We start from the raw sequence: 27,865 nt of genomic DNA, 5'->3' as shown, positions 1-27,865 counted from the left end.
ACCCAAGAAAGCAGAACATCCTCCCTCCAATTCTCTGTATCTTTCTCTATAAAGCTCATGGAATTAGTTTACCAGTAGTGACTCCTAGATTAAAAGCTGTCAGAATGTTAGAATTCTCATTCATTCTTTTTGTTTTACAAACGAGGCCATCACTGGATTTGTCCAGTCAGCCAGGAGAAGTGGCAGCTGGCTCTGGACCGGGTGTTCTGGTTCTGGCACTGAGAGGTACTCTTAACACTGTCTTTCATAAACTTCTGATGCCGACATAGACAAAACAGTGAGCAGGGCTCAGAATCCAAGAGGAGAAAAGCCATAAATTGCCCCATCTTAGCCATTTCAAACAAATCCACGTCTACACCTGACCAAAGAATTTAATTTTATACGGGGCCGTCTTAATAAGCATCTAGTAATGTACAAATTTATCAGAATCATGCTGAAGCCCAAATGGATCATCAAAGTGGCAAAAATACCAAGGTAACCTAATTGTTTTGGTCATAAAAAGGCTAAAAGAAGCCAAGTAGTTGCAAATCATTAGATTCTGAGTTTAAAGCACAAAAATAAACCACAACTAACTCCAGAAAGCATACAAAGATGAGTTTATTGCTTAAGAACACTGCATAGTAATTTTGTTCATGGTTTCTTGTAGCAAATCTAAAATTATCAGCATTTTATCTCTTAATTCAGTAAATTGAAAAGAAATCATTTTTTAAAACCATCAACCTTAATTTATAAACATCTTTAAAAATCTGTTGTCAAGTAAGTCTTATGTAAAATTTACCCTTCATCATTGAATGTTTGTAGAAAGTAAATGGCTATATTCACGATCCTAGGCAAATGTTTTTCATTTTATTCCAGCTTTAGGAAGCCATCATTAAAACATGGTTTTAACTGAACTATCCAATTGAAGATGAAATAAAAGAATTTTCAGATGCACTTCATTGAGAATTGTCTTTACTCATTCGAACTAGGAACTCTGTCAGGGTCCTCGTGGGCCTTCCTGACATCCCCTTCTTCAGATAGGGAACCTCATCTTTATTTGTCATCACTCCGGCTATATCCAAATGGGCCCATTTAGAATGGGTTACAAATTCCTTCAGAAATGCCGCAGCTGTACAAGCGCCCCCAGATCTGGAAAAAAATTCATAATTTTAAGCTTAGGAAATTATATCAGCGCTTTAAAAATGCACACTTGACTACTCTTATCAATGCACACGCCAAACTCCCTACGGCTTAATAGATGATTCTTCATGAGCCACTGTGGTCGAAAACAAAATCGTTTGGTTTATCAGATTGGACCCTAAAGGGCAGACCCATCCATGTTTTAAGCCTTTATAGCTTGAATCTGGCAGTTTATTTTATATCTTTTAAGAACCCAGGGAATCTACCAGACTAGAAAAGGACTCAAGTAAGAAAATTACAAAAAATTATGTTTATGGAGACAATTTTTCTGGAAAAGAACTCTGCCTCCATGTTTGTATGTATGCATATAATTTTTATGTCAATGTGACTAAATTTAAAGTTATAGAAAAATCATTTTTACAATATTCATTTTCAATTATCGCAGCAGAGCCTTTCCTTGCCATGGAAAGGCTCTTTCTCCTTCCTTTCCCAACACACACCCCACACATTTTACCACCATATTCAAACTTGTCAGGCCCAGTTGAGCTCAAAGTAGTAAATTAAAAAGGGAAGATGACTTTTGCAGCATACTCTGACCCTCAAATTTCCTTACTGGCTGTGGTGTCTATAGCACAACTGACTCCAGAGAGAAAAAGGCACGACAAGTTTTTGTTAGCAACATGCAGTGCCATCAGGAAGGCCACGAGTTTCGGTCAGTTCCTTACCTGTATTTCCCGATGTTATTCAGATCGGCCAGCTGACAATCTACAACTTGTTTCGTATAATGTTCGAAGAGAGGCATCCTCCACATGCGGTCCCCTGTCTCGGTGCTTGCCTGCAGAAGAAAAAGTCCAAGCTCCCTTAAGCTTCTAATAAGAATATCCAGATAAGAATATGAATTACTCAAAGGGAAATGTTACTTTCCACATTAGAGTGAACACCTAGCATTGACGCTGCACATGGTTCTCTTTCTCTAAGGCAGAAAAGGCTAGTTTAGCTTTCTGGGAGGTGACACTGGAAAGGATGATATCGTCCTCTACAAAATGGCCCTTGGAGACCGTCAAAATGAAACCTGTTGTTCATTTGGTGTAAACTACCTATTTTTAAGTCTGTATATATTTGTGTTTTAAAAACACAAGTCAGAATTCTGGAAGCCCAATCTCTGAGAAGTATGAAGGGTCAGCAAAGAACCTGGAAACCTCGACTGAGAAATGCCCCACATTTCACAGAGCTCAGAACCAAGCAGTTTACAGGTGAGCTGAAAGCATTTCAGGGAGGATGAAAAATATCTCCGGACAGCCCTAAAGGGAGCAAGGGCTCTGAATGTGGAAGGACCAGGGGCCTGCTTGGCCTGTCAGAGGGAAGCGTTAGACCAACAGCATTCAGGGAGTTGGGGCCTTAACCAAAACCGATGCACTTTTGAGAGAGGGAAATCTGGACTTGTGTCCATCAACTCTCGGTGTGGAAGCTCCCTTCGCTGTTGCAGATGAGCGACTTGTATGTGGCTGCCCAGGGTGCTCCTATGGATCAGAAGCTTCTCGGTAACATCTTTAACAAATGGGTCACAGAGCATGGGGCCACTGATCTGGATTTGGGGGTGATCTCGTCCAAATCCTGCCCATACCCCCAATCCCAAAGACACTGGCTCACTTTGGGGCCTGAGCTGTCGCCATGCTGGCTCCCAACAGCCTTGTGAAGGAGGGAGTTCCAAAGCTAAGGATGGGTCTTTACATCAGTTCTGAACCTGTTCTTTGCTCTGCCTGGACTGCTGACACAGGCAGGCTCAGAACTGGTTCTGGAAGGGCTGCGCTCTTTCCAGCACACAAGGCCTACATACACTCTCCTCCCACCAGAGGCTCAAACCGCGTGGAGGGAGCTTTGGCCTGAGCACCAAGTGGCCATCTGGCGTCTGAGATGCGCTCTAGCCAAGATGGCTCCTTGACCAAATGAAATCTGATTCGGCCAATTGATGGGGGACCGAGGTCAGAGGCTGAGGACTTTGCTCAGTCATGATGGGGCATCCCTGGTGGGTAATCCCTTTCTCAGCAGACAGGCCACCAGTTGGCTGAGGAATACACCTCCATTCCATAACTCTTGTGTCTAATGATCCTATTTCATTATAAAAGAGATAACGTATTCCTTATGTGCCTTAGGGCACATCAGGAAAAGCAAAGGATGGTTTTTTCCCCATTTTGTCCAATGTGGGCACTCTGCTGATGCAGATCACAAACCCTCTGAGTTTAATTCCGGCCTCAGACACCAGGTATGTGATTCCTGGGCAAGTCACTTAACCACTCCTGTCTGCCTCAGTTTCCTTATCTGTGAAATGAGAATAATAATCACAGCTAACTTCCAGGATCGTTGTAAGAATATTTGTACTCTATTATTTGTAGAGTACTATATAAATGCCAGCTATGGTTATTTGTAGTACATTGTGTAGTGAATCCCTTACTTAAAAGCAGAAAGTCACTAGTCCGGCGGTGACCCCCTGCAGAGCTGGGCAGGCTGACGCTTCCAGTGTAGACATACCACCCGCATCCAGCATGGCAGAATCTGCCACCTTCCACTTCACTAGCCCAGCAACACTTAGGAAAATCAAGGCTCCAGGCATGAGAAAGCTATTAATGGGGGTTTTCTTTCTTTTGGCCATTAAAAGTCATTTAATTTAGTCTACGAGGGTAAGTTTCCAACTAAAGAGCCAGAATCTCACATTGTGCCTTAAAAGAGTGCATTTCAATCAATACTCTGCAGATTAATGTTTAGACCATAAATCTTAGCCCACGTCCTACCTCAAAGAGCTTAGTCCACAGCCAGGATGAATTGGTAAACACTCCAGTGGCAGCCGACCCCAAAGCTATGTCCATGGCACCTGCAAAAGAAAATCCCAATGTTTAAAATAATACATTTTATTTAAGTTTTAAATTAATTTAAAACAAGTTAGACTTTAAGGAAGGCTTTTAAAGTAGATATTTGGGCATGAAGGACAGTAGCAGGAGGAGAAAAATCACAAGCAAAACAAATTTCTGGATTCTGAAGGAGATGGAGGGTAGAGGAGAAGAAAAGAAATTCAATATGAATCTGACAAAGTCCTTTAGTCGGCTTCTCAGACAGCTGGTATACTGCCGAAAAAACACTGGGACGCAAACACAGTGGGAAGATTATTGCCCCGTAAGAAAAGTTCAGCATTGAGGCACTGAAGTGAATAGAACCAGGGAACAGTTTATGCAAGGAGAGCAGCACCGTGAAGAACTTGGAAGCTTTCACTCGGACAGGTACAACTGCCAGCTGGCTGCAGGGGACTGGAAGGAAGAAAGGCGAGAGAAACGGGGCGCATAAAGAATGCCCTGCTTGGGACAGAGCCACTGTGTGAGTTTCGCTTCACTTGACTCAGCATTCCTTCCTTTCTGTTTTCCACGGAAAAAGGATCATTAAAACTTTTCTAAATGCACGAGAATCAAGTTCAGAAAGAAGCCTAGACAAGCTGGACAGTTTTAGAAGTATTCTAGAATTTACTATATTTTAAAAAGCCAGCAGTAAAAAAATCCTGTTTGTTTTTTTCCCCCCTCGGTTTTCTGATATGTATATGAAAATTTAAAAATGAAGATTAAAGGAAAAAATCTTGGAAAACCATTTTACTGGCACATAACCAAACCACATTCCCATTTTTTTGGTGGCACTTAAAGAAGCATATTATGTAACTATAGAATTTTCTATTACATTTCATTATCAGATATGTATTCAGGCTATGTTCAAAAAAACAACATTTACATGTGTTATGAAAACCTCTAAGAATTATAGAAGTCTAGTAAGTCACACGTAAAAAAATACACAATATTTTACTCTGTTACTGGCAGATTGTCTAGTCAATGAAATATATAGATTCACTTCTTCTGCCTGATACCTAATAAGCACTTCATAAATAAGTAAATGCTTGTAAACTTTCTGACACTTGTTTTAGCCTTTTGTTATTTATTGCCTTATCAAATTCCTAGAGGAAAGGAGAAGAAATGACTTTATACCTGGCATTTTAGAAGGAGCGACTTAGTAATACCAGCCTTCACAGTGTTTAGTACTTTAGAGCTTACAAAGAACCCATCATCTCATGAGGCTCTCGAAGCCATTCTTCAAGGTAAATGGGGCAGGGAGGTATTCCCTCTATTTTAGAGATGAACAATAAACTCAACGGTATTAAAGGACTTGGCCAGTGTCCTCAGTGACCCTCAGGAACTCACACTCACCATTTCTGACTTCGTCACCTACATCACACACACGGCCGTCACCAATGAATTACGGGAACCTTTTACAGGATAATTAGGTCAAGAAAAATCCAAAGCCTTTCTATTATTGATGTGCCCATTGTTTCACAATGACAACAAATTGTAGATATTTATGTCATATTCATGTAGAATCACCGTGGCTAGCAGTCAGTGCCTAATTTTTAAACTGAATAAATTCTGAACGGTTTTGAGTAACAAATGCTAGGTTAGCCAGTTTCTAGCTCCTTTCCCATGTATTCATGGAAAAATCCAGAGTTAATTATAATGGTTCAAAAATATCTTGGCAATGTTGTTCAACATTTTACCAGGGTTTAACAAATGAACTTTAACATGCGCTGTCATTTATCCTCAAGATAGTTTTTGAGGTAGATAACAGATATCATTACCCCTATCTTAACTGTCAAGACAAAGATGGAACCAAACTTGAAAAGCAAATGGATTGGATCTTAAGGCCTCACTCCTAAAACACGATTTCTTCAAAAGGGGAAAATACGTACACGTTGGTATATTCTAAAATTGCTCACATAGTATATTTAGATTTTGTATGGACTAGATGTGAGAGAAAACATGTGTTTTATATTTAAAACTGTCAAGTCACAGGAAGCAGAAGACATCATTTTCAGTGCCCTGCATCAAATTAACAGTAATCTGTGGGCTAAAAGTAATGGAGCATTATCATCAATAAATACTTAATCAGAACCTGCAGGAGGCTAAGCACTCAAGGGCCTACCGCGTACCTCAAACAAGAGTCATTACTTTATTTCCAATTACAGAGGTGGCAGACAAATCTGACTCATGTTAAATTGAAGTTGTCAGGGATGATAATTATTAGGATTAATGCATATCAAACATTCAATAGATTTAAAAAACATCAAAGATTAAGTAATGTGACATTAAGGTAGGGTAATACTGGCGTTATAGAACTCTCACCTACCATTAATTGAAAGGATGCTTGTTAAATAGAGTAAATATAATCTTAAAGCTTTTATGTCAAGCCATTAATACAAATCTGCTACATTACAATGGGTTTTAGTGACCTCTGTTTCCCCTCCATACTATTACTAAGTCCTAGAATCAGGTGACGAATCAAACTGAAACTCATCAGTTTAAACTCATACTTCTTCTTTTTCCTCTTTTGAAAATAACAAAGCAAAACAAAGACTCTCTTCCAGTTTCTGTTTCCTAGAATATGATGACCAAGTTCAAGAAACCAAATGGTGAGAATGAACAAATCTGCTCCCTAATCTAGAAGGGAGAATTAAGGCCCAGCCACGGAAGCTATGTATGTTCTATCTACAAGCTTCTCAATACTAGCCTGTCAGTTAGATAATATGTCAAATGGCCCCCTTTTTATAGATGGCTCAAAGAGTAACTTTCCATGGTCACTTGTAGCTTGAAAAGCAAGGTATAAGGAATGAATCCACATTTTAGTCTCCAAATTTGAGACTCTGAACTTCTGATAAATATGTCACCTCTCTCCTTTTTGGGCAGTCCTTACTAAATAATATCTGTGGGTGCCATTTTTCAAATAATGTGCCAGATGGAGGATTCTAATTAGATTATTCTGTGTTCTGACACTAGAGACTAAAAAGTTAAAAACACTGATATTTTTTAAAAATCTAAATATTTTTAAAGATTTAGTAAAAAGCAAAAATGTAATATTTAAAGATTATTATTTTGCTGAAAAACCTCCAAACACAAATGCAAGTTCTCTTTTTAAAATCTAAGCATTAAACAATATAGCAAATAAATTCTTCAGGAAAAGAAAAATTGTGTTACCTGTCAACGTCGCAGCATTTATTATAACCTTTGGGTTAAACGTGTGTGCATAGCAGAGAGCATCTGCCAATATGAGCCTCCCCTCTGCATCTGTATTATCAACCTTGGGATAAAAGATAAGCAAAAATTAAGATTCGATTCAACAAACATTAAGCACCTACTGTGTGTAGAGCACCGTGCCTGGTGCAGCAGGGATAAAAGTCTATGCCCCGAGTACATGGCATTGTGGGGCACCGAGACTCGAGCACTCACAACCACCACATAGAGGGTCCTTAGGGAACCCTGGGTTCAATGCTAGACAGATTGACTAACTTGCTGGAGTCACAGAGCTGGAACTGGAAGGACAGGATTCAAGGTTCTTTAAACCAAACCACTTTTCCTCGTATTTATGTGTAATCAGTTAGAACTGCTGGTTGCCACAATAGCCGTGCTTGACAATGCTCTCCCAGACCAACTGACCCGGACATCGGCGGGACCTGGATTATTCACCAGGCACTGAGATCATAAAGGGTCATAAAGGGTCTCAATGCCCCTGTAATCATAAAGGATCTCAACACCTCTGTCCCCCTTGAAGGTTGCCGACTGAGGGCTTTTTTGAAAGCAGAATGAATGCGAGCAATCTAGCCCATCAAAATCGAAAATGTCACATCACAGCAGTGTTATAAGGACAAAAGTTGGAGGCCCAGCCTCCCTGCTCACAATAAAAGCCCCTTAAAAACCATCTATTTCAGCTTTCTTCCTTTTCTTGGGAGTGGAAAGCCGGGCCCAGCCAGCAGCCAGCCTGCAGGAATGGGTCTGTATTACTGAAGATAAAGCTTAACTAAGAGCAGGTTTCTCCTTGGGCATGTCCAAGTTCATTGAAAATGAATGGCAGTTTATTGAATTCTGCAGTAACTCTCTCAGACACAGCGCGTTAGGGGCTCCAAAATATTTCTCTTACTAGCTGTGAAGCAGGTGGCACATGCAGTATCAGCCTCCTCGTCAGACCGAGGAAGCTGGAGCAGGAAACTTGGTCTACACAGGCTCCTGGCTGCAGCATCCCTGCCAGGGTCTATGCCCCTCCGCCCATCCACGACCCAGCCCCAAGGGCTCAGACTCTTTCCAGCAAAGGCTCACAAAACTATGAGGGACAGGGTTGGGAAGACACGAGATGAGGGAGAATTCTGATTCAAAAAACCAACTGTGGGCAGACTTGCAGCATGTTTTACGTTCGTTAATAATCTCACCCCCGGATAGTTCATACATCGACCACCGTGTAGGGGATGCAACAAACGTATATAAATACCTGTATCGTTTTCCCGTTCTTTGCCTTCACGACGTCTCCTGGTTTGTTAGCCTTCCCACTGGGCATATTTTCACAAAGTGGAGCCAAGCCTGGTGGGGAGAGAGATCAAACACAAACACAATGAGCACATGGCTAACACCATAAGGACCCAGAGCTGTGGACAGAACAACTCAGGAAGGAAGGGAGGGAAGTCAGACCCTAGGACAATCCTGCCTCTCCCAGGCCTGTGGCAGACAGTTCTCCCTTGAAAAAAGCTTCGGGGTGGATCTGGAAAGCTCAGGGCGCTCCGTGTTCTCCCAAAAGTAAGCTATCTGCTTTCTAAATCATGTTATTGGTGTAGCGCAACACAATTTATTTTAGGAATGAAAAATGAGGTCTCTGCTTGCCTAGGAAGAAGCTACAGGAGCTGGTAGAACTTTTTAAGCCTTTTCTCCAATCAGTGATGGCATTTATTAATCACAGAGCCCATATTAACACTGCATTGGGAGAAGCAAGGGGACTGGGGAAGGGGAGAAGAGAAAATGCCAAAAAAAGCAGAAATGACGGTTCCTGCATTTGAGAAGCTTGGATATCTCGAGAGACAACCATTAGCATATAATGAACAAAGCAAGAGCATTATAAAGCAGTTCCCAATGAAATGTGATCTTAAAATGGGTGATAAACAATGAACTTAGTGCTGTGGATGGGCAGTGACCTCAAGACATGTGTCAGCAGGGCGGAGCAGAGAAGGAATCCCATCTCCTCCATTGTGGATATCGTCATGCTCAGTGCAAAAGTACAGTCATCCCTTCCACATCACGACTTTCCCCTCACACACAAGGTATCGCAGACGGGCATCAAGAAATTAAATGAAAATTTGGAAAGTGTTTGTGGAAGCCAAGGATGATACAGAAGATGTTTAAAAACTCAGAATTCATAATATATAGAGAGTATTGCATAACACATTTTCTTTTAATACCATAATAATTCAGACTTCTTTGGTACAAAGATAAAGCCCAAAAGTTTTATGCAAATATTCCAGATCCCAGGAATACTGTGGCCCTAACCCCCAAGAAGTAAAGGGGATTTTTAAGATTAGTGAAAATAAAAAGAAAAGGAGGAAAATGATGAGGGGAAAAAAATCAGCAAATCGATCGATACAGGGAAAAAAGTTTGAAAATCTAGGACACGGAGTGGGAGCGGAATGGAGTACCTTCTCTGATCTCCTCAAGGTTATCTTGTTCTTTTGTTATTTTAAGTGTTTTGTGGTTGTTTTTACACCATGATAAAAGATGAATTTTTAATCCAAACAAATAACTTTATATTTATTCCTCTTCAATTTCACCTTGTTTAACTTAATCCAACATTGTAGCCCATTAAGATCACTGGAGTTACTACTCATTGCTGTCAGTCATCCCTTCCACCTTACAAATGTGAAAAGCCTGATTTCTAGGCCTTCATCCAATGCACTGATAAACAAGGACCAAGGATCAGCAGGGCTACTCTGTACTAGAAAAATCCTTCCATCCTGGGTCCATGCTATTGCTGTAATTTTGAGCAAATGACTTTGCCTTTCTAAGGCTCCATTTCTTTATAAAAAGAGGGTGCTGGACTGGATGGCTTCCATCACCTTCCCAGCTCCAGAGCCGTACTCCTACCCTTACTGTCAATTTTCATCTTGCTTCAATGAGCTCCCCGAAAATCTACGCAGTTGCCAAATCAGCAAGGGAACCTTCCACCGTTTTTCACTTCTACGTGACAAGCATGATTCACACAGTTTCTCTAAGAAAAGCAGATATTTACAACATGTTCCTATTCCTTTTCTCCGCTCCTGACTCACCAATAAGATTAAGGGGTAACTTGAGCCTTGCTGCCGTGATGATGGCTGAACATATGGTCGCGGCCCCTCCCATGTCAGCTCTCATGAGATCCATGTTTGCAGAAGGTTTGATTGAGATGCCGCCACTGGTGAAACAGAGAATAACTATTAGGAGAAATCTGGTCTCGACTGTGGACAGATGTGCCCGATGAGGTTACCTACTGTCTGAAATAACCTTCCAATTTCTTCTTGAAACCTCGCAGAAGATAACTAACAAAAATAGTTGAGAAGCTTAAAAGACATTTAAGTTCTTCTAATTTTGTCACAATCAACACACAACACTCTGAAAGCAACAAGACTATTAAAAATAAAAATCCTAGTACAAGGTGATGGTAAATCAGATGACTACCATGTGGATCGTAACAAGTTTTGTTGCCAAATTGAATGGAAATTCAAATCAGTTTTTACTATTGTCCCCTTACTCCCTCCACATTAGCTATTTTTTGTCTTCTATCTCCTTAACTCTATTGACTATTTCACTTGGTGATCTCCTCAGCTGGCCTGGATTCAAGGGTTCTCTCCACATCCCCAGCTACCCACTGGACATCTCAAACTGGATGCCCCATAAACTTCTTAAATTCAATGTCTAAAACTGAACTCATTACCTTTTCTCCCCCAAATCCTTCCACCATCCTCCCTCTCACCCAGGCTCACATCTGATGGGCAATCCTTAACTCCTTATACCTCATCCCTCATATTCCCTCTTACTCTAGTCCTATTGATTTCACCTTTGTAACCTTCCCCAAATATGCTCTTTCTTCTCCCCTCCGGTGCGATCATCGTGCTGGCACAAGCCCCTCAAGCCTGGCCTTTTACAGCAGCCTGCTGGGGGCCTCCTCACTCCAGCCCAGCCTCCACTCTCTGGTCAGCCTGACCAGCCTGATCTCCCCCATTCCATAAATTCCCCAATCCAAGATTAAAACCCTTCCTAAGAGCCCCTCCTACCTTCCCAATTTCCTCTTTACTCCCCACCACACACTTAATTACAGCATGCCACCTAAGGACGTCCTTGCTGTTCCTGAAACAAGACCCTCCGGCTCTCGACTGGATTTTCACCAGCTTCTTCCCTTGCCTGGAATTCTCCCCCTCCTCAGTTCTGTCTCACGGCCTCTTTCAAAAACAGCTAAAATCCCTCTGCCCACTGAGGGTCTCTGAATTGCAGCGTGCATCTCATCTGTACATAATGGTTTGCAGGTTGTCTCCCCATCAGACAATTAGCTCAAGGGAAGGAACTACATTTTGCCTTTTTTGGTATCCTCGCATGCTTAGTACAGACCACGGAACACAACAGGTACTAAATAAATGCTTATGTGAGTCAACGTTCTAAATAGGTGATCTCATCACATATTTACAAAAGTGGTCCGGTTATCCTGCCAAGAGTGAGGTCACGCTGCCTTAAAATTGTGCGCAGAAGCTTCATGTGGGAAAAAGACACAGGAGAATTCACCTCGCGATCCCTGTTAGCTGAACATCATGCTCCAGTGTAGCATGATGGCAGCACCGGAGGGGAGAAGGAGCATATTTGGGGCAGGTTACAAAGGTAAAATCAATAGGACTAGAGCGATTAAGGATTGCCCTTCAGATGTGAGCCTGGGTGAGTGGGAGGATGGTGGGAAGGATTTGGGGGAGAAAAGGTAAGGAGGAGCAGTAAAGGAGGGAGGGAAACTTAATCCAAACTGCAACCCTCCCCCAGAGACAGCCAAGAGTAAATGCTCTCAGTGCTCTCGGGGTTAATCAGCCCTAGCACCTATGCACTGGAGAGGCTTTGACTACCAATCAAACCGGTTTTCTGTATTTTTACCAGCTGACACCCCTTAGGAAGGCAGGTGTGTGGTTCACAGCCAAAGATCCTCAAAAGAGACAGCTCCGAGTGGAGAGCGGGCTCTCAAAAATCAGCTCTTGCAAACAAAATCCCAAAATGCTCCTGATGGAACAATGCAAACAAAATCCCAAAATGCTCCTGGTGGAACAAAAGCCCGAGCCATCTGCATGGCTCCTGTCTTCTTACTCTACTCTAAGCTCCCAGAAGGGGAGGAATCACATTTGATCTAAAAGTCACCATCCTCCCCCTCAGTGACTGCCTGTGATCTGTCACAGAGCAAGCTTTGTTTGTTGAGTGAATAAATACCCACATAGAGAAAGCATCTGATAAAATTTGTGCGACTACAATGAACTTGCATTTTAAAAGGATTACAGGTGGAAAGAGGGTCCCAGAACCACAAATACATATGAGTGGCTGGGAAAACCAGAAGCTAATGTCAAAAAGTGTGGACTGCTAAGAACAACCGAAAGAGCACTCAGCCAAATTCAGAGGCAAATGTAGAACAAGCAAAGGACAATGCTCATTCCTTATGGAAACAGATCAAAGAAATCAAATGAACTTCTACTTGGCTTCTGGTGAATTAATCAAGAATGAGCTATAAACCAGAAAGTGTGAAAAACAAAACAAAACATGGCGAAGACCGTAACAAAGCCCAGAATGGCAAGAGGGTATAGCTAGCTACGTAGCCACCTTAAGTGCGGCTCGGTTCTCTTCTTGGAATTTTGACATTGATCTCCAGCAAAATTCTAAACCAGAAGCAATTAACAGTAACCAATATGAATTCATTAAACATAAGTTTTGCCAAACTGACTATCCACATTTTAATTTTTTTTGATAGTCACTAAATTAGCAGGAAGATCAGAAGAATGCTCTACTCACAGCACATTCACTTTCCTTTTAGGAGAAAATCAAGAAAAGTAGATTGCTAGAAAACTTACAATTTTTTAAATACACTCGCCCCCAAAGTCTGCCTAATCAAAGTCCACACCATTCCGGTATATCACTGTGACCTGTTCTTGACTTTGTCTTATTCAAAATTTTTATGGAGCTGCATTGGGAAAAGTCCAGACCTCTCCCACACTAATGAAATCACAACCTACAAAGCTTGGACTTTGTTCGCTCTTCCACAATGGCTATAAACTCACCTGTCAAAGGTGATCCCTTTGCCAACAAACACCAAGGGTGAGTCATCAGCATTTGGGCTGCCTCGATAGTGGATTTCCAAGAAGACCGGCGGTTCATCGGACCCTTTTGCCACGCTTAGGAAGGCTCCCATTGCTTGCTCCTCGATCCAAGATTTGGTCCTAGAAGAAGGAAATACAGCGAAGAAGGAAATCAGAATAAATGTACTTTTATTATTTTATTTCAGATGCTTAAAAATCTCAATATATAAAGGTACTTACTGCCTAAACTTTAAATAATACTTTTTAGAGATAAAATGCATTTTTAGATGGTGGTTTCTCAAATGTCTATGATTAACTTTGACTCAGGAAATGAATACATCTGTCTCCATAGTTTCCCATAGTAAAACATGGGGACTAAAGGAACAACTTCTGGTAGTAAGTCATAAAATCCCTGATCATGCGACTACCATCTATGCACACAGACTTAGTTAAACAGCAATAATGATTGATCACCACAAATCCCTTTCTGCAGTATAGAAAATTCTGTTCATTTCTCTTTCCAAGCCAGAAAAGTTAAGACACACATGTCAGTAATTCCTATAGCTCATGAAATATTCCTTCCATTTACACCTCCTTCTCTGGCTGAAATATTTTAAAGAACAAACTGTATTAGATTATTTCATATGCAAAACTATTAAGCATATATTATTGCCCAATAAAGAAATAACCAATAACTTTTAATTCTCAAGAAGAAATAAAGCAACATACTCTACATATGTATATGGACATAAACACATACATAGGTAAGATACATACATAAGCTAAGATTAAAAATCACTTAAAAGGGGATAAGAAAACAATGTAGATGTTTTATAGTCAAAAATGGCAATTCAGGAACAAGATGTTTTTTTAAAAATGTTCTTCCCCCATAGAAGTCTTGTGTTTAAGCACATGCAAACATTGGGGCAACATCCATTGCCAGCTGTAGAGGACCACAGATAGTGGGGGGATTCTGGGTGAACCCAGAGGGAACCTGCTGATAGTATCTGATTGGGCTCTCCATCTCCCCTAAAGGGCTCCCTGCCTTCCTGAGAAATCAGGGGGCAGTGACAACCTGTGTTGTAATTAAAGCAGAGTGATACCAGATGGCAAAGAGTCATCTGCACACAATAGCAAATTGTTTATGTGGTCCAGCAAGTGCAGTATATATTTAGTGCATGCACAGTGTGCTGTGGTTATCTAAGGGTATTAGGGTATAGAAGGCTGAGAGAATTTGGAATAAATAGACTCCATGTTTGACCACCCACGCGAGTCCCACCTCTTCTAAGACCAAAGACCCGGGCTGGTACTGAGATCCTCCAGAGAGCTAGTCCAGACACAAATATAATATGCCAACTAGTTTCTTTTCATGAGAAAAAAAAAGATGTTCTACCTTGAAGTGTTTTTCTGGAATTGAAACGATTTCTAAGACTAAAGCTTAAAATGCTTAATAAGTGGACCACACACTCTACTGAATGTTCTGGTTTTAGCCTGCAGGTGCACTTCAGCTTATACAATGGTTGTATTCCCTGAGAAAGGTATAAATCAATCCTATTTTTAATATCACGGAGACATTTGCTACAAGAATTGCGACCAACTGCTTTATGTGATGACAAAGGCCTCTTCAAAGCAGATCAGCAAAGCATAGGAGGAAGTTCCTCCTATCTTTTCAGAGAGGAGGCGGCTGGGAGCAGACCCTGGCCCCAGCCTCCCCCAAGTCCTCTCTCACTGACTGTTCTCACCAAGCAGTTATGAATTACTAAGGGCTACAAAAATGGGACCTGCCAAGCCATCTACTACAAAGACATCTGAGTGTCTTTGTGTTACGAGCGCAGTTGTACTGAAAGGTGAAATCCAAGGATTCACCGCTACCACGGAAGGAGAAATGACGGCGCATACCTGACGTGCACCTCGGCGCTGTCGCTCACGCGCCTCAGCTCCTGCTCAATGATTTCGGCAAACCTGGTCGGCGTCATCTTATTGGCCGGGGTTTCCATCAGGCGTCGGGCTAGGTTCTGCCCCTCGGCAAACACAACTCCCTTCTCCCAGGCTTTACCATCGTCACTAAACAGAATCGGGAAAAGCGGCATCCTGAGAAAGACCCTGATTCAAACCCCGATGACTTAGCGCTTTTACTGGCCCAAATATAGGCCATCAATGATCACCAGGGAGACTCCGACAGGAAATCTTCCTAACAGTGTTGTGATATATATAATGTGTACATTTCTTAGATGTCCCGTGCACATGTATGTATGAAACACCCATTACAAGTCATAGTCACGTCTTAAACCACATTGGGGGGAAAAGTTTGGCTTGTATTCAGACTACATCTTATTTTAAACAAGAGAGGAGCACCAAAAAGAATACTGGAGTGCAGCCAGGGAGCACAGTGGTTAGAGCCCAGGACCGGAATTCAAATCTAGCCTTTAGCACTTGATACTCACTAACTGTGTGAGCCTGGACAAGTCACCTAATCCTGACTGCCTCGAAGGAAAAATAAGAGAAAAAATACTGGGTGCTAGATAAACTTCCAGTTTGACACAGTAGAGGCAGTGTAGTATAACAGAAAACAAATGGACTGAAAATCAGGGAACTTTTCCAGTCCTATCAAAATCTAAATATTTCACAACTTAGTCATGTGAATTTGGGCAAGTCAGTCAATTTGTCCCAGGTTTTCTCATCTGAAAATGAGAGGGGATTGGAGATACCTTTCAGGTTCCTTCTGGCTCTAATATTTTTATATCCCAACAGCAATCTCAATGGGGTGCACTGGAAACAGCACTGGACTCCAAATTGAACTACCGGGGTCGTGTCCTCTTCAAGGATACAATACCCCTGTGATTTGGAATAAGCTCTTTGCCCTGGGCCTCCCATTCAGGGTCTGCAGGAGGGGAAAAAGCCAGCTGACTTCTGTGCTCCCTTTCGGCTCTGTTATCATCATTAAAGAGGACTCCAGATCTAGTGTCAAACTCAAAGATCTCCCGAGTATGGGGTCAGTTATCTCCAAGATTTCTTTTTTATAAAACTCTAAAATCACACTGGCCTTTTAGTCTAGATCACGCTTGGTTCTGTCTTATTACCTCCCATAGAGTTGAGCGCAAACCAGAGTCTTCTTTTTTTGTTTTAGCTCATCATATTCATAGAGCCCAAGCACGGCTCCCTCTGCAGCAGCCTGAGCGTCTCCGCAGGGATCCACTTCCACAGAAGTGATTTCCAAGTCCTGAATTTGCCTGCATCCCGCTAAAAGGAAAATCACAATGCAGATCAAGTTTGAGGCGATAGCTGGGCAGAGCACAGGGGACCCAGAAAAAGAGTTTCTACAACTTTCCAAGGTTCTAGCCAAGTTCCCACATTTCCTCCAAGCTGGCTGGAGAGATGACACAAAACAATAATGAAGCAACTGAGCAGTCCATTATTAACATGGCATTTCATTAATGACAATCTCTAGGTCAGTAAAATCTGAGAAATTCAAATAAGGAAATGATCACTCGACACAAACTTTTGACAAATAAATTTAATAAGCATTTATGATGCAGCTGGCGGCCAAGATCAAACACTAAATTTGTACTGCTTTCCAATCACTTTATGTGGCATTTTATAACCACAATCTCCTTGCACAACTTCCTTTGAGGCTGAAAAATGTTCACAGCCCCCAAGTGACAGCCAGTAAATGGGGCTAATATTTATTTGCCTCCAGCCATCACGTGCAAAGAGATAAATACTTTTCTTCTCTTTGCTTTGACTTGAAAATATGTATAATCTATATAATTTGGAGGCCGGGAAACAAGGAAGCTGCTTTGTAAAAGAAACAGAACTAGCTATATACCAGAATTGTACCATTTTCCACAAAACGCAATGAAATGGAAAGCATGTCAGGCCTGGGAGACAGGAAATCTAGAGTCCTGATTTGCTACGAGACCACAAGTGGCTACCAGTACTGACTGTATGTGGCTGTTGGAAGGAAAGTGTTTTGTATACTATTATGTCCCACATGAGCAGCTCTCATAACAGAAAAGCAGAATCACACTAGGAGTGATTAGCCAATGAATAATTTTTCAATATTCATGATAATGTTAACTTCCCAATTAAGATAGCACCTGAGGACTTCACAATATTCTTTCTGGCTCATCTGAAACAAGGTTTCCAAAGCCAAATCCACTAAGATCTCGTGGTTCCTTTTTAAATGAACATGGATTACAACTTTTAAAAGGGATAATAACCTGCAATAGCGGCGCGGATATTTTCTTTGCCTTCATTCCAGTTTTCCAGTTCATCGATCCCACACGTCTTTTTGCCCAGGCCAGCTACAACAACACTGGGGAAGTCCTAAGGCCAAAAACAACAAACCCAAAACTTTTTGTTTCTTTACAATCATCACGCTTTCGTTTTAAGAAGCAACACAAACCGATGCAGGTGGATTTGGTGGAACAGATGGAAAGCAACATCAACATTTTCTAGCGCTTGCTTTTGACCGACAGGGCCAGCGCCAAGAGTAACCCTTCCCCCTCTTGGGCTCTGGGACTTTCTGAAAATGTATGTGCCTCTGTTACAAACGGGGCTACTGAAACAGAACCCAGACCTGGTGCCCGGGAGAGACCCCCAGTTTTCCCATAGCAGCAGCAGCAAAGAGCTCTGAGGTCATTTGCCAACGGACAAATGATGAACAATACAAACAAAAGGTTCCTGAAAGACGAGCAAACCAATAGCTATCAAATGAAGGATTGCTCTGAGTTCTGGATTAGAGAAATGCCAATCGAAAAGATTTCTTTTCACTTATACCCAGAAAATTGGCCACGATGGAAAGTGTTTCAAGGGCTACAGGAAGCCAGGCACACTTGGAAAACAATTTGAAATTGTGCTAAGATATTCACCGAAGTATCTGGGCCCTTTAACCCACAGAATCCATGGCTTAAGCCTATACGCCAAATGGGTCAAAGCAAAAGGTCCCATGATACACAATCGGGCTAAAGAAAGCATTGCTACATCAGTGTAATGCAATGGGACATCACTGGGTTGTAAGAAGTTATGAATAAATTCACAAAAATACTCATTAAAAAGAAAGAAGGAAAATGAACAATTCAGAGACTGATGGGAATATACACAACTATGTAAAGAACAAAGAACAAACAAGTCCATCACAGCAGTGAAGCTGCACGTAGTCTACTGGAGCAACAAGCTTGGCCCTGAGCGCTGAGAAGAGCATTCCTCTGGCTCTTTATCACAGTCAAGGAGCCTTTCCGAGCCTCAGGCTTCTTTGCCGAGATAACGAAGGACTTGAAATGAAGGTACTCTAAGGTCCCTTCTGGCTTTTAATCTTTGATCCCATGACTACAGATTGAAATTACCCACATATTCAATGATAGTATATGCTGGCTTGCTTTCTTGAACCCAGTTTTTCTTTTCTTTAAAATTTCTATTACCAAGGACAGATCCTTGGATAGGAGAGGAGATAGAGATACTGAGAAATAAATGTGATGTAAAAAATGAAAGGTTTATTAATAAAAATTAGCTAAGACTTAAAAGCAGTAATCTTCTATGAGAAACCAAGAAACTATATGATACATCTGAAAGTCAATATGAATGGAATCCTGCTTGTTTAACACTACAGAGATATACCAGAAGTCTTCAAACAGTAGCATCTCTTCAAATTCACCAGAGAGCAAATTTGAGTATTTTGTAATTATAAAGCCAATATCAATGTGACTTCTTTTCATCATTATTAGTCTGGTTGGTTCCTACCTGATGAAGACCATAAAACACACGAGTTTTGCCTGCTTTCAGTGGAGGCCCAGATCTAAAAGGAGGAAAAAAAAATTGTTTATAAAAATGACAATTGACCTCAGTTTTTACAGCCCTCAGCTATCAATTATTTCTTGAAGGTTTTCATTTCTATTTTGTATAGAACAGATCCATTTTTCCTCTGTTTCCTCTATTCAGTACAGCAATAGATTCCTGCACACAATTTAAACTCTTAAGTCTCACATTTAAAACCCTTTCCAAGTTTCCCAACTTTAAAGATGCTCCGGCCCTTCAGTTTTCACTCCTCTATACCAGTGATTCTCAAAGTGTGGCCTAGAGAATCCCCCAATGGTGGGAAACTAAGGCCCAATTAAGTTTGGAAGTTCCCATTCACAGAGGGAAAATAAATGATTGATTAACAGAAGAGAAGATCAGGAGGGATTATTCCAAGGTAGGCAGAACTCACTAGCTATTAAGAATCAGATGGCAGAAAATGTTTGTAGCAGCCCTGTTTGTAGTGGCTAGAAACTGGAAAATGAATGGATGCCCATCAATTGGAGAATGGCTGGGTAAATTGTGGTATATGAACGTTATGGAATATTATTGCTCTGTAAGGAATGACCAGCAGGATGAATACAGAGAGGCTTGGAGAGACCTACATGGACTGATGCTAAGTGAGATGAGCAGAACCAGGAGATCATTATACACTTCGACAACGATACATGAGGATGTATTCTGATGAAGTGGATTTCTATGACAAAGAGACCTAACTGAGTTTCAATGGATAAATGATGGACAGAGACAGCTACACGCAGAGAAGGAACACTGGGAAACGAATGTGAACTATTTGCATTTTTGATTTTCTTCCCGAGTTATTTTTACCTTCTGAATCCAATTCTCCCTGTGCAACGGGAGAACTGTTCAGTTCTGCAAATATGTATTATATCTAGGATATACTGCAACATACTTAACATATATAGGACTGCTTGCCATCTTGGGGCGGGGTGGGGGTGGAGGGAGGGAGGGGAAAAAACAAAACATAAGCGAGTGCAAGGGATAATGTTGTAAAAAATTACCCTGGCATGGATTCTGTCAATACAAAGTTATTATTAAATAAAATAAAATTTAAATTAAAAAAAAACAATAAAAACCAACCAATAAAAAAAAAAAAAGAATCAGATGGCAGAAGCCCTTTCAGAGGGTCTACAAATTCAAAATTAGTTTTTATTTCTAATATGGTAAATAGCTATAAATACAGCTCACATAAACAGAAACTCTTTGGATAGATTCCTCCTAATTTTTAATAGCATAAACAGGTTCTGAGAACAAAAGTTTGAGAATCAATCTTCTAGAGTAGGTGTTAACACACCGCCTGTAAATTTTAACAAAATATATAAGCACACATTGGAATATAATGTTATTAGGTGGTTTTCTAAGTCACCACACAGTCTGCAGAGACCCTCAGGAATGGCCCCGTGGTTGCCTTTTCTATTCTGAGTTTGACCCTTCTTGCCTCACAGGACACTTTTTCTCCAGGCAAACACACCCTCCAGCTTTCTTTTTTCTCCAACATTATCTCCTTCCCCTTCATTCTTTCCATATGAATTCATAACCCTAATCTGAAGCCTGGATCAAATACCACCTGGTTCTCTGTACTCCTTTCATTGTCCCACAGAACTCAGAGAGCATTTTGTTCTGTACCTCTGATGCATTTACCCCATCAAACAATACATCAGTTATCAGCACTAGATTATCATTCATCAGCAACTGGCGCTGTGCACCTACGCAGAGCTTAAGAAACATTTCCAGTACCAGCAGGTCCTACCTCTGCATTCTCTCTGCCCCTCCACCCCAATCCCAACTACAAGGCCTTGAACGCTACAGACGTACGATAAACGCTTAATGAACAAATTATTCCAACTATAGATCTCAGTGTGGGCCACACTGACCAAGATGAGAGCGAGCCAGATGGACACCTTTTAAGAACCTCTTCACTCCATGCTGACATCCTCAGTGCTGGACAATGATGGGAAACTAAGGCCCAATTAAGTTTGGAAATTCCCATTCACGGAGGGATAATAAATGACTAACAAAAGAGAAGAGCAGGAGTGATTACTCCAAGGTAGTAGAGCTCACTAGCTATTAAGAATCAGATGGCAGAAGCCCTGAGACCTGTCGCATCATGTTAGGTTAGTTCTGGAACATGTTTTTCAAGATGGTGATGGAAGAAGCCCTCTCAAGAAGTAGAGCTGCCAACGTGGCTAATATAGTAGTTATGGAGGGAGGGGTACAATTATATATTTACTACATCTGACTGGCGCGATAGCCAACATCAACCCGAAAAATCTACCAGATGAGAGTAGAATAACTCAGATAAATTTTAAAATGACAAGGAGCATACAGTGGCAGGGTCCTTTATTTGAAGTCAAACCCTCCAAGTCTGGGTACCAGTGTTGCCATTTATAAGCTCGTTAGTAACTACTGCCAAGTTATTTCCTGTACTCAAGTCTCAGTTTCTTCATCTATATGTCAACAATGACCTTTTCTCCCTATATCAAAAGGGCATAAAAAAATTATTTGTGATAAAATGTGTTATTTGTAAATGGTTTTCATAGTGGTCAGATTTTTTTTTTTAATCTCTGACACTATCAATTTATTTCCTCCCCCTATGTGGACTTTGGTGCCAAAATACTTAATTTCTCTCCCAAAGCAAAACACAAAGGAACCTGGGGCTTTCCATCAATCTGAAGAGTGAAGGAGTCTATTTTTTCCCAGCAGACAGGGAAGAAATGGAAAGTGGAGAAACTTTTCAATCTTTCTGGTCTTTTACAGTATGGCTTCATTTTTAATAGCTATAAATTCCCCCCAGTGCAGACTTCCTCATATTAAGATGGAAGCACTAAAGCACATAGGACAAATCATTCTGCCATCGCTCTCCTCTGGCCTTTGTGCAGGAAAACCAAACAATGGTCTAAGTTAGGATTTCCTCTAGAAATCTTGAAATTGATCGCCATCTCATCCACACAAATAACTTGCTCCAACCCTGAAGAGAAGGTCTCACTGGCTGGAGGAAAACTTACAGGGTCACAAGTTCTCTAAGCTTTCCCGACACAAGTTGATCGAATTTGTCTCCGGCGCTGGTAAACTGAAGCGCATCCTCGTCCTTTTCTTTGGCATAAATGCCTAAAACGAGGCCCTGGAAAAAGATGTCCCAGACAGGACAGAAATGGTTTTACTTTCAAAATGATTCCACCAGAAGCCGTGGCCGGCATTTGTTTCAAGTCTTAAGCAAGTCGCCCTGCCTTTGGGTAAGACTTTCTTAGTCACACCCATCCCCAGGAAGCAGCTGAAAGTACTTGTCCTTCCCGTGGAATGGGATGGCCAAAATCGGGAGAAAAGGGGCCCCGGGGAGCCGGAGCGGAGGGCCACAAAGCCAGGTCCCCCCACCTCCCGCTACTTTGTTGCTTTCTGGGGGTTACTTTGTTTCTTTGATCTTACCAGCAGAATTCTACAAAGGACCGTTTCAAAGCTGAATGGAAACTAGGGCGTCCCAGCCCCTGCTTCCACCCCCCGCGCACACCCCCTTCCCGGGGTCTCAGACTTCGGGTTTTCAGGGGCGCTGAGGTCTCTCTCCCAATAACCTGCCCAGTACTGCGCCGGATGGCCATCACCACACGCACAGGGGAAAGGACTAGGGATGGAGAATCAGAGCCGAGTTCTGCACTCTGGGGCACCCCAGCGCATCTTGGTAAAATGAGTCCCCGGGAGCTCTTCCTGATCTCCGCCCACGGTCCTAAGGGACTTGGCCAGGGTCACTCAGGCGGGGCGCGGGTCTCCAGAAAGGCTCCAGAGGCGGCGCGCGACAACAAAGGACCCTGCTGGAAGCCGGCGGGGAGGCTCTGAAAGCGCTCCTGGGGGCTGTCCCCAACCGTGAAAGGGATAGGCAGGGGCCGGAGACCCCTTCCCATGAGCCCCCGAAGCTCCGAGGAGCCGGGCCCCCAACCGCTGAGAGGCCCTTTGCCCTGATGCAAGAGGAGGGGGCGGTCTGCGAGCTCCTTCAGACTGGGATCGTTGTGGGCTGAGAAGAATGACCAAAGAATAGGTAGGGGACCCCAATTCTGGCTACTTCTCGGGGAAGGGGGGCGCGCACGGGCCAGGCTCAGTTTCCCCGCTGTCAAACCTCGGCCCCAGGTTCCCCGGGTGCAGGGCACCCGCGCCCCCTTATCGCAGACAGGGTTACATAAGTGGGGGAAGGGGCACTTAGGGAGCGCGAGCACGTAGGGGAACCGCCCCCCGCCCCAGGCCGGGACCCGGACCCCCGCCGCCCAGACCACGTGGCCCGTGCCCCGACCTTGGTCATGGTTCTGCTCTGGTGGAGGGGGGACGACGCGCAGAAGCCCCGGCACGCGAGCAGCTTTCTCCGCTCGCTCCCCACGGCGAGTCTCCGCAGTGCCGGAAGAGGCAGCGAGAGCAGCATTTTGTGGGGCCACCGGGAGCCGCCCTCGGGCGGGCGCGTGGGGCACGGGGGAGGGGCGGGAGCGTGGAGCGCCGGGGAGGGGGCGGGACGGAGGGAAGAGCCGGGGAAGGAAGGGGCGGGGCGAAGGGAAGGGGGCGGGGCGGAAGCCGTGTGAAGGAGGAGGCGGGGCGGAGGGGGCGCGCGGCTACTGGCCGCGGAGAAGGGAGGGGCCGGACCCCGGCGCTCCTACTCTCCTCCCCTCTCCGGCTCTTGAGAAAAGAAAGGGGGGCAGGGTCTCGGGTGCCAGGAGGCCCCGCCCTCTCCCCGTGACGTTGCCCTCGTAGGCGGCGCCTGGTGCCCTGAGCAGCGCCCGGGGTCTCGCTCGGCCCTCTGCTGTGCTTGCGCCGAATTTGGCTTGATTTGGAGCCGGTCTGGGGTTCTGAGGCCTGGGCGTCCTCGCGCTTTCTCTCCCCTCTAACGGGATTCTTGAACCCCACGTCCCTCCCACTGGTGGTTATAGATCCCGGGTGTTTGCCGCCCCGCTCCGCAGTCTTTGTCTCCGCTCCCCTACCTGTCCTTACCTCCCCCGCCCCTCCCCCGCCCCTCCCCCGCCGTATGGAGAGCTCGCTTCCTTTGTCTTCCCTGTTCGGCTCGGACACAGCCGGCGCTTAATGCGTGCTTAGGGACTGTGTCCTAGGAGGAGAGGCCGAGGAGGCCGCAGGCTGGCCAGGCGGGCTTTCATCCTTTCCGGATGTCCTCTGCCTAGGGGTGCGGGCTGCAGAGTCTGGGGCTGGCTTGGCGGGGAGGAGGGGCGTTCTAGCCGGTCCTGAGGTCACGTTTTCCCGGTCGGCTCGTGGTAAAAATGAAACTGCATTTAGGAGAAGTCAAGCTGGCCTTCCCGGAATCTCGCCCGTGGCAAGAAACGGGGCCCTTTCCCCGACGTCCCGGCGCTTACGAGGAAGGCCGGGGCCATAATAAGATGGCTTTTAGTCTCGCGTGCTTCCCTTCTGCTTCCCAGTGATAATTTAATGAACAATACTTGCCTCACCAAATCACAAACTTAGGGAAGTGAATTATGTCCCCCCATAGTGGGACAGAACCCGCTCGCGCCCCCGGGACAAAGCAGAATGCAAACAAAAGCAAAAACCCCCGAGTTTGGGGCTGGAGACTCTTATCTTGGAAAAACACTCCCATTCTTATTGCACGAAAGCCGTGCAGTGTGGGGTGGGCTGCTTACCTCCTAAAACCCCCGCCAAGGAGACGGTCCCGGCCTTACTGAGCCCCTCCACTTTGGACCCTGGGGCGTTAGTGCTCTCTCCTGTCAGATAGCTAGGGAGTGTCAGACCCGGAGGCACCTGGCCTCCATAGCAATTCAGTGGACCAGCCTGGGAGGAGTTACTAGAAATTAATAAAATTTAGAACTAGATCGGACATGGAGATGTGTTTAAAATGACTGGGCATTGCTTGCTGTCTTGGGGACAAGCCGAGAAGGAGGAGGGAAGGGAAGGATGGAGGAGAAATTTGGAGCTCGGATTCTTACAAAAATGAATGTTGAAAATGATATACGTAATGGAAAAATAAAATGCTATTAAATTTAAAAAGCGATTGGACCTTAGGGGTTCCCTTAGTCCAATCCTCTTGAAGAAAGTGAGGTTTTAAATGGCTAAAGCCTTGAGGGACTGGTTGGTCACACAACTGGTTAGTGGCAAAGCTCCCAGCATCACAGAGCAATAGATCGTAAAATTTCAAGTTGAAAGAACCTTAGATATGATTCAGTCCAAGCCCTTCATTTTACCAGCAGGAAAACAAGCTTGGATGCCATGCCAGAATGACAAACCTGGGGCTTTGGTTTCCTCATCTGGTAAATGAGAAGGGTGGATTATATGATCTTTAAAGACCCAGTGCTCCTATGGGATGAATTAAACTGGAAAGACTGGAACTAGACAGGCTGCTGTCTGAAAACCGACCCTGCTAAGAGCAGAGGCTCATCACCATATGATTGACCCTGACTTTGAATAATTGCTATTTTTTTTATACAAGGCAACTTGTAAATTCAAAATGGCTTTTACTCTTGCGTGCTTCCCTTCTGCTTCCAAGTGATAATTTAATGAACAATAATTGCCTTACCAAATCACAAACTTATGGAAATGAATTATGTCCCTCCAGAGTTGTACTTGGTTCATTTCACTTCCTTTTCCAGCAAGTTCATGTAGTTCTTCCTAGGTTTCTCTGGAACCGTTCTTTTCATCATTTCTCAAGGCACCATACTATTTCATTTATTAATATTTATTTCATTTATATACCATGTTTTGTTTTATCCATTTCTTCAACTGCTTTTGGTCCTTTGTCATTACCAAAAGAATTGCTGTATAGACTTTTGTATATATAACTCCTTTCCCCCTTTATTTTTTCCTTCTTCTTTTTAGATTATTCCTTCCACTCCAACTGAACAATTCTTAAAAAAAAAAAAAAAAAAAAAAAGCAAGCCCCAATAACATAAAATAAATTTCCAGTGTCTGTGTCCAAAAGCATGTTTCATTATGCATATCAAGTATATCACTTTAGTCTTTCATCCTCAATTCTCTAAACTTAGGGTAGATTTGAGTTTTATAGTCTTTCAAAGTAGTTTTCTTTATAGTGGTATTATCATTGTGTAAATTATTCTGGTTCTCTGTACTTTACAGTGCATTAGTTCATAGAGGTCTCTGAAGATTCCTCTGAAACTGGCCATTTCATCATTTTTATAGCCCAATATTATTCCATTATATTCCTATACCACAGTTTGTTTAGCATCTTCTTAGCTTCTTTTCTTTTCTTTTCTTTTTTTTGACTATTACAATAAGAGCTGCTATGAACATTCTATAGCTCCTCTTTCTCTGATCTCTTTGGGAACACAAGTCTAGAATTGGTATAGCTAAGTCATAGTGTAATACAAACTTTAGCAACTTTTTGTGCATAGTTCCAAAGTGCTTTCCAGGATGAGTAAAACAATTCACTGCAACAGTTTGTTAATGTGCCTGTTTCCCCTCAATCTCTCCAACCTCTGTTGTACTCCTCCTTTGTCATCTTTACTAACGTGGTAGGTGTAAAATGAAATCTGAAACTTATTTGTATTTTTCTAATTAGTAATGATTTGGGCACAGCTTTTTTTTGTTAAAAAGTGAACAAAATCACTAAGTTAGCTTCATGTTCCTTATACTTTTTACCTTCAAGTTCCTCCTAAATAATTGTATGTTTTGCCTCCCCCCTCTCCCCTTTTTCTGTTGTGCCTTATCCTCAGAAGTATCAGTTCCTGGAGGAATACAAAGGGTAGATGTTGTGACCAGCACAACACAAATGGGCCAGTGACTAGGTTATTGATAATTCAATAACCATTTTTTGTGAGAAATCATGTTGCTTCTATATCTTAAAACCATATGTTATTCTGAAAGGGATTGTTCTGTGACCAACTCTGGTTTTTGTTTTCTATGATCTAACTCTCTGAAGCATGTCGTTAGTTTCTAAGGACTCAATCTTATGTAAAGTTCACAGTGCCCCAGTAATTGTGCCAAGACTTTGTTTTCCCATGATTTTAAGCATATATGCACCCTTGATAATCTTAGAGGAGGGGAATATCCCAGTTATCAATTTGTCTAGCTTCCTGGGAGTTCTCCACAGGCAGACATTGTTCATGGTGTCCTTGATGGTGCAGTCCATTTCTATGTCCTCCTCTCCCCATGATAATTTTCTTTTCCATTTTCCCATGAAATACCCTGAGTTCATTCCTTCCCGCCCTTCTGATGTCCTTTGCCCCCAAGAGCAATTCTTCTACTGAGGTAGGATGCTGCCCCTGGATACATATAATCTCTGTAAAATTATTGTATTACATTACTAAATATCCCCTTTCTTCTAAGGGAATATTACTGAATAAAATTACTGAAAGTTTTCCCCTTTCTTTCTCTTGTTTCAACACCTTCCTTAGCCACCTTCCCCATTTTTCCATAGTCCCTCTTCTTCCTGAGAGGCAGGGGGAGTTATTTTCCCTTCCCTATTTACACGTGATTTCTTAAAGTCAGTTATAAACAATTCCCTCAATCTTCTTTCTCCCCTCTCCCTTTTTATTCACTCTCCCATTCTGCATTTTGTCATACCAAAAAAAATCTTGATTCTCCTGTAGGTGGCATATTGGTAGATTTCTGATTATCACCATTAACTTCTGTCATGGAAATTCTCCTTTCATCTTTATCTTGTATACTTTTAGAAAGAAATCTCTTGATGAATTTTATGTTACTTTGTAGCCCATCGTTATCTTTCTGGTGTTCCTCCCCTTTTTGTCTGGGGTAATTTATTGTATTTTCCTTGATAGCTTTTTCTTGTGTTACTATCTG

General features: G+C 42.8%; 1 protein-coding gene across 1 annotated transcript; it reads right to left on the bottom strand.

Annotated features, from left to right (window-relative positions):
- Positions 1 to 573: 573 nt before the first annotated feature.
- LAP3 (leucine aminopeptidase 3) lies at positions 574 to 23,559 on the bottom strand. The gene is made up of 13 exons (XM_051964354.1): positions 23,394 to 23,559; positions 22,123 to 22,238; positions 19,043 to 19,097; positions 17,524 to 17,629; positions 16,384 to 16,543; positions 15,203 to 15,367; positions 13,286 to 13,444; positions 10,280 to 10,404; positions 8,461 to 8,549; positions 7,176 to 7,278; positions 3,909 to 3,988; positions 1,845 to 1,954; positions 574 to 1,128 (listed from the first exon to the last, which is right to left on the bottom strand). The coding sequence occupies exons 1-13, from the start codon at positions 23,517 to 23,519 to the stop codon at positions 936 to 938; spliced, it is 1,587 nt and encodes a 528-aa protein (XP_051820314.1). The 5' UTR covers positions 23,520 to 23,559; the 3' UTR covers positions 574 to 935.
- Between the last annotated feature and the right edge of the window lie 4,306 nt (positions 23,560 to 27,865).

This window comes from Antechinus flavipes, chromosome 6, assembly GCF_016432865.1.
Source record: "Antechinus flavipes isolate AdamAnt ecotype Samford, QLD, Australia chromosome 6, AdamAnt_v2, whole genome shotgun sequence".
Classification (NCBI taxonomy): Eukaryota; Metazoa; Chordata; class Mammalia; order Dasyuromorphia; family Dasyuridae; genus Antechinus; species Antechinus flavipes.
This window is presented reverse-complemented; position numbering and strand designations above follow the sequence as displayed.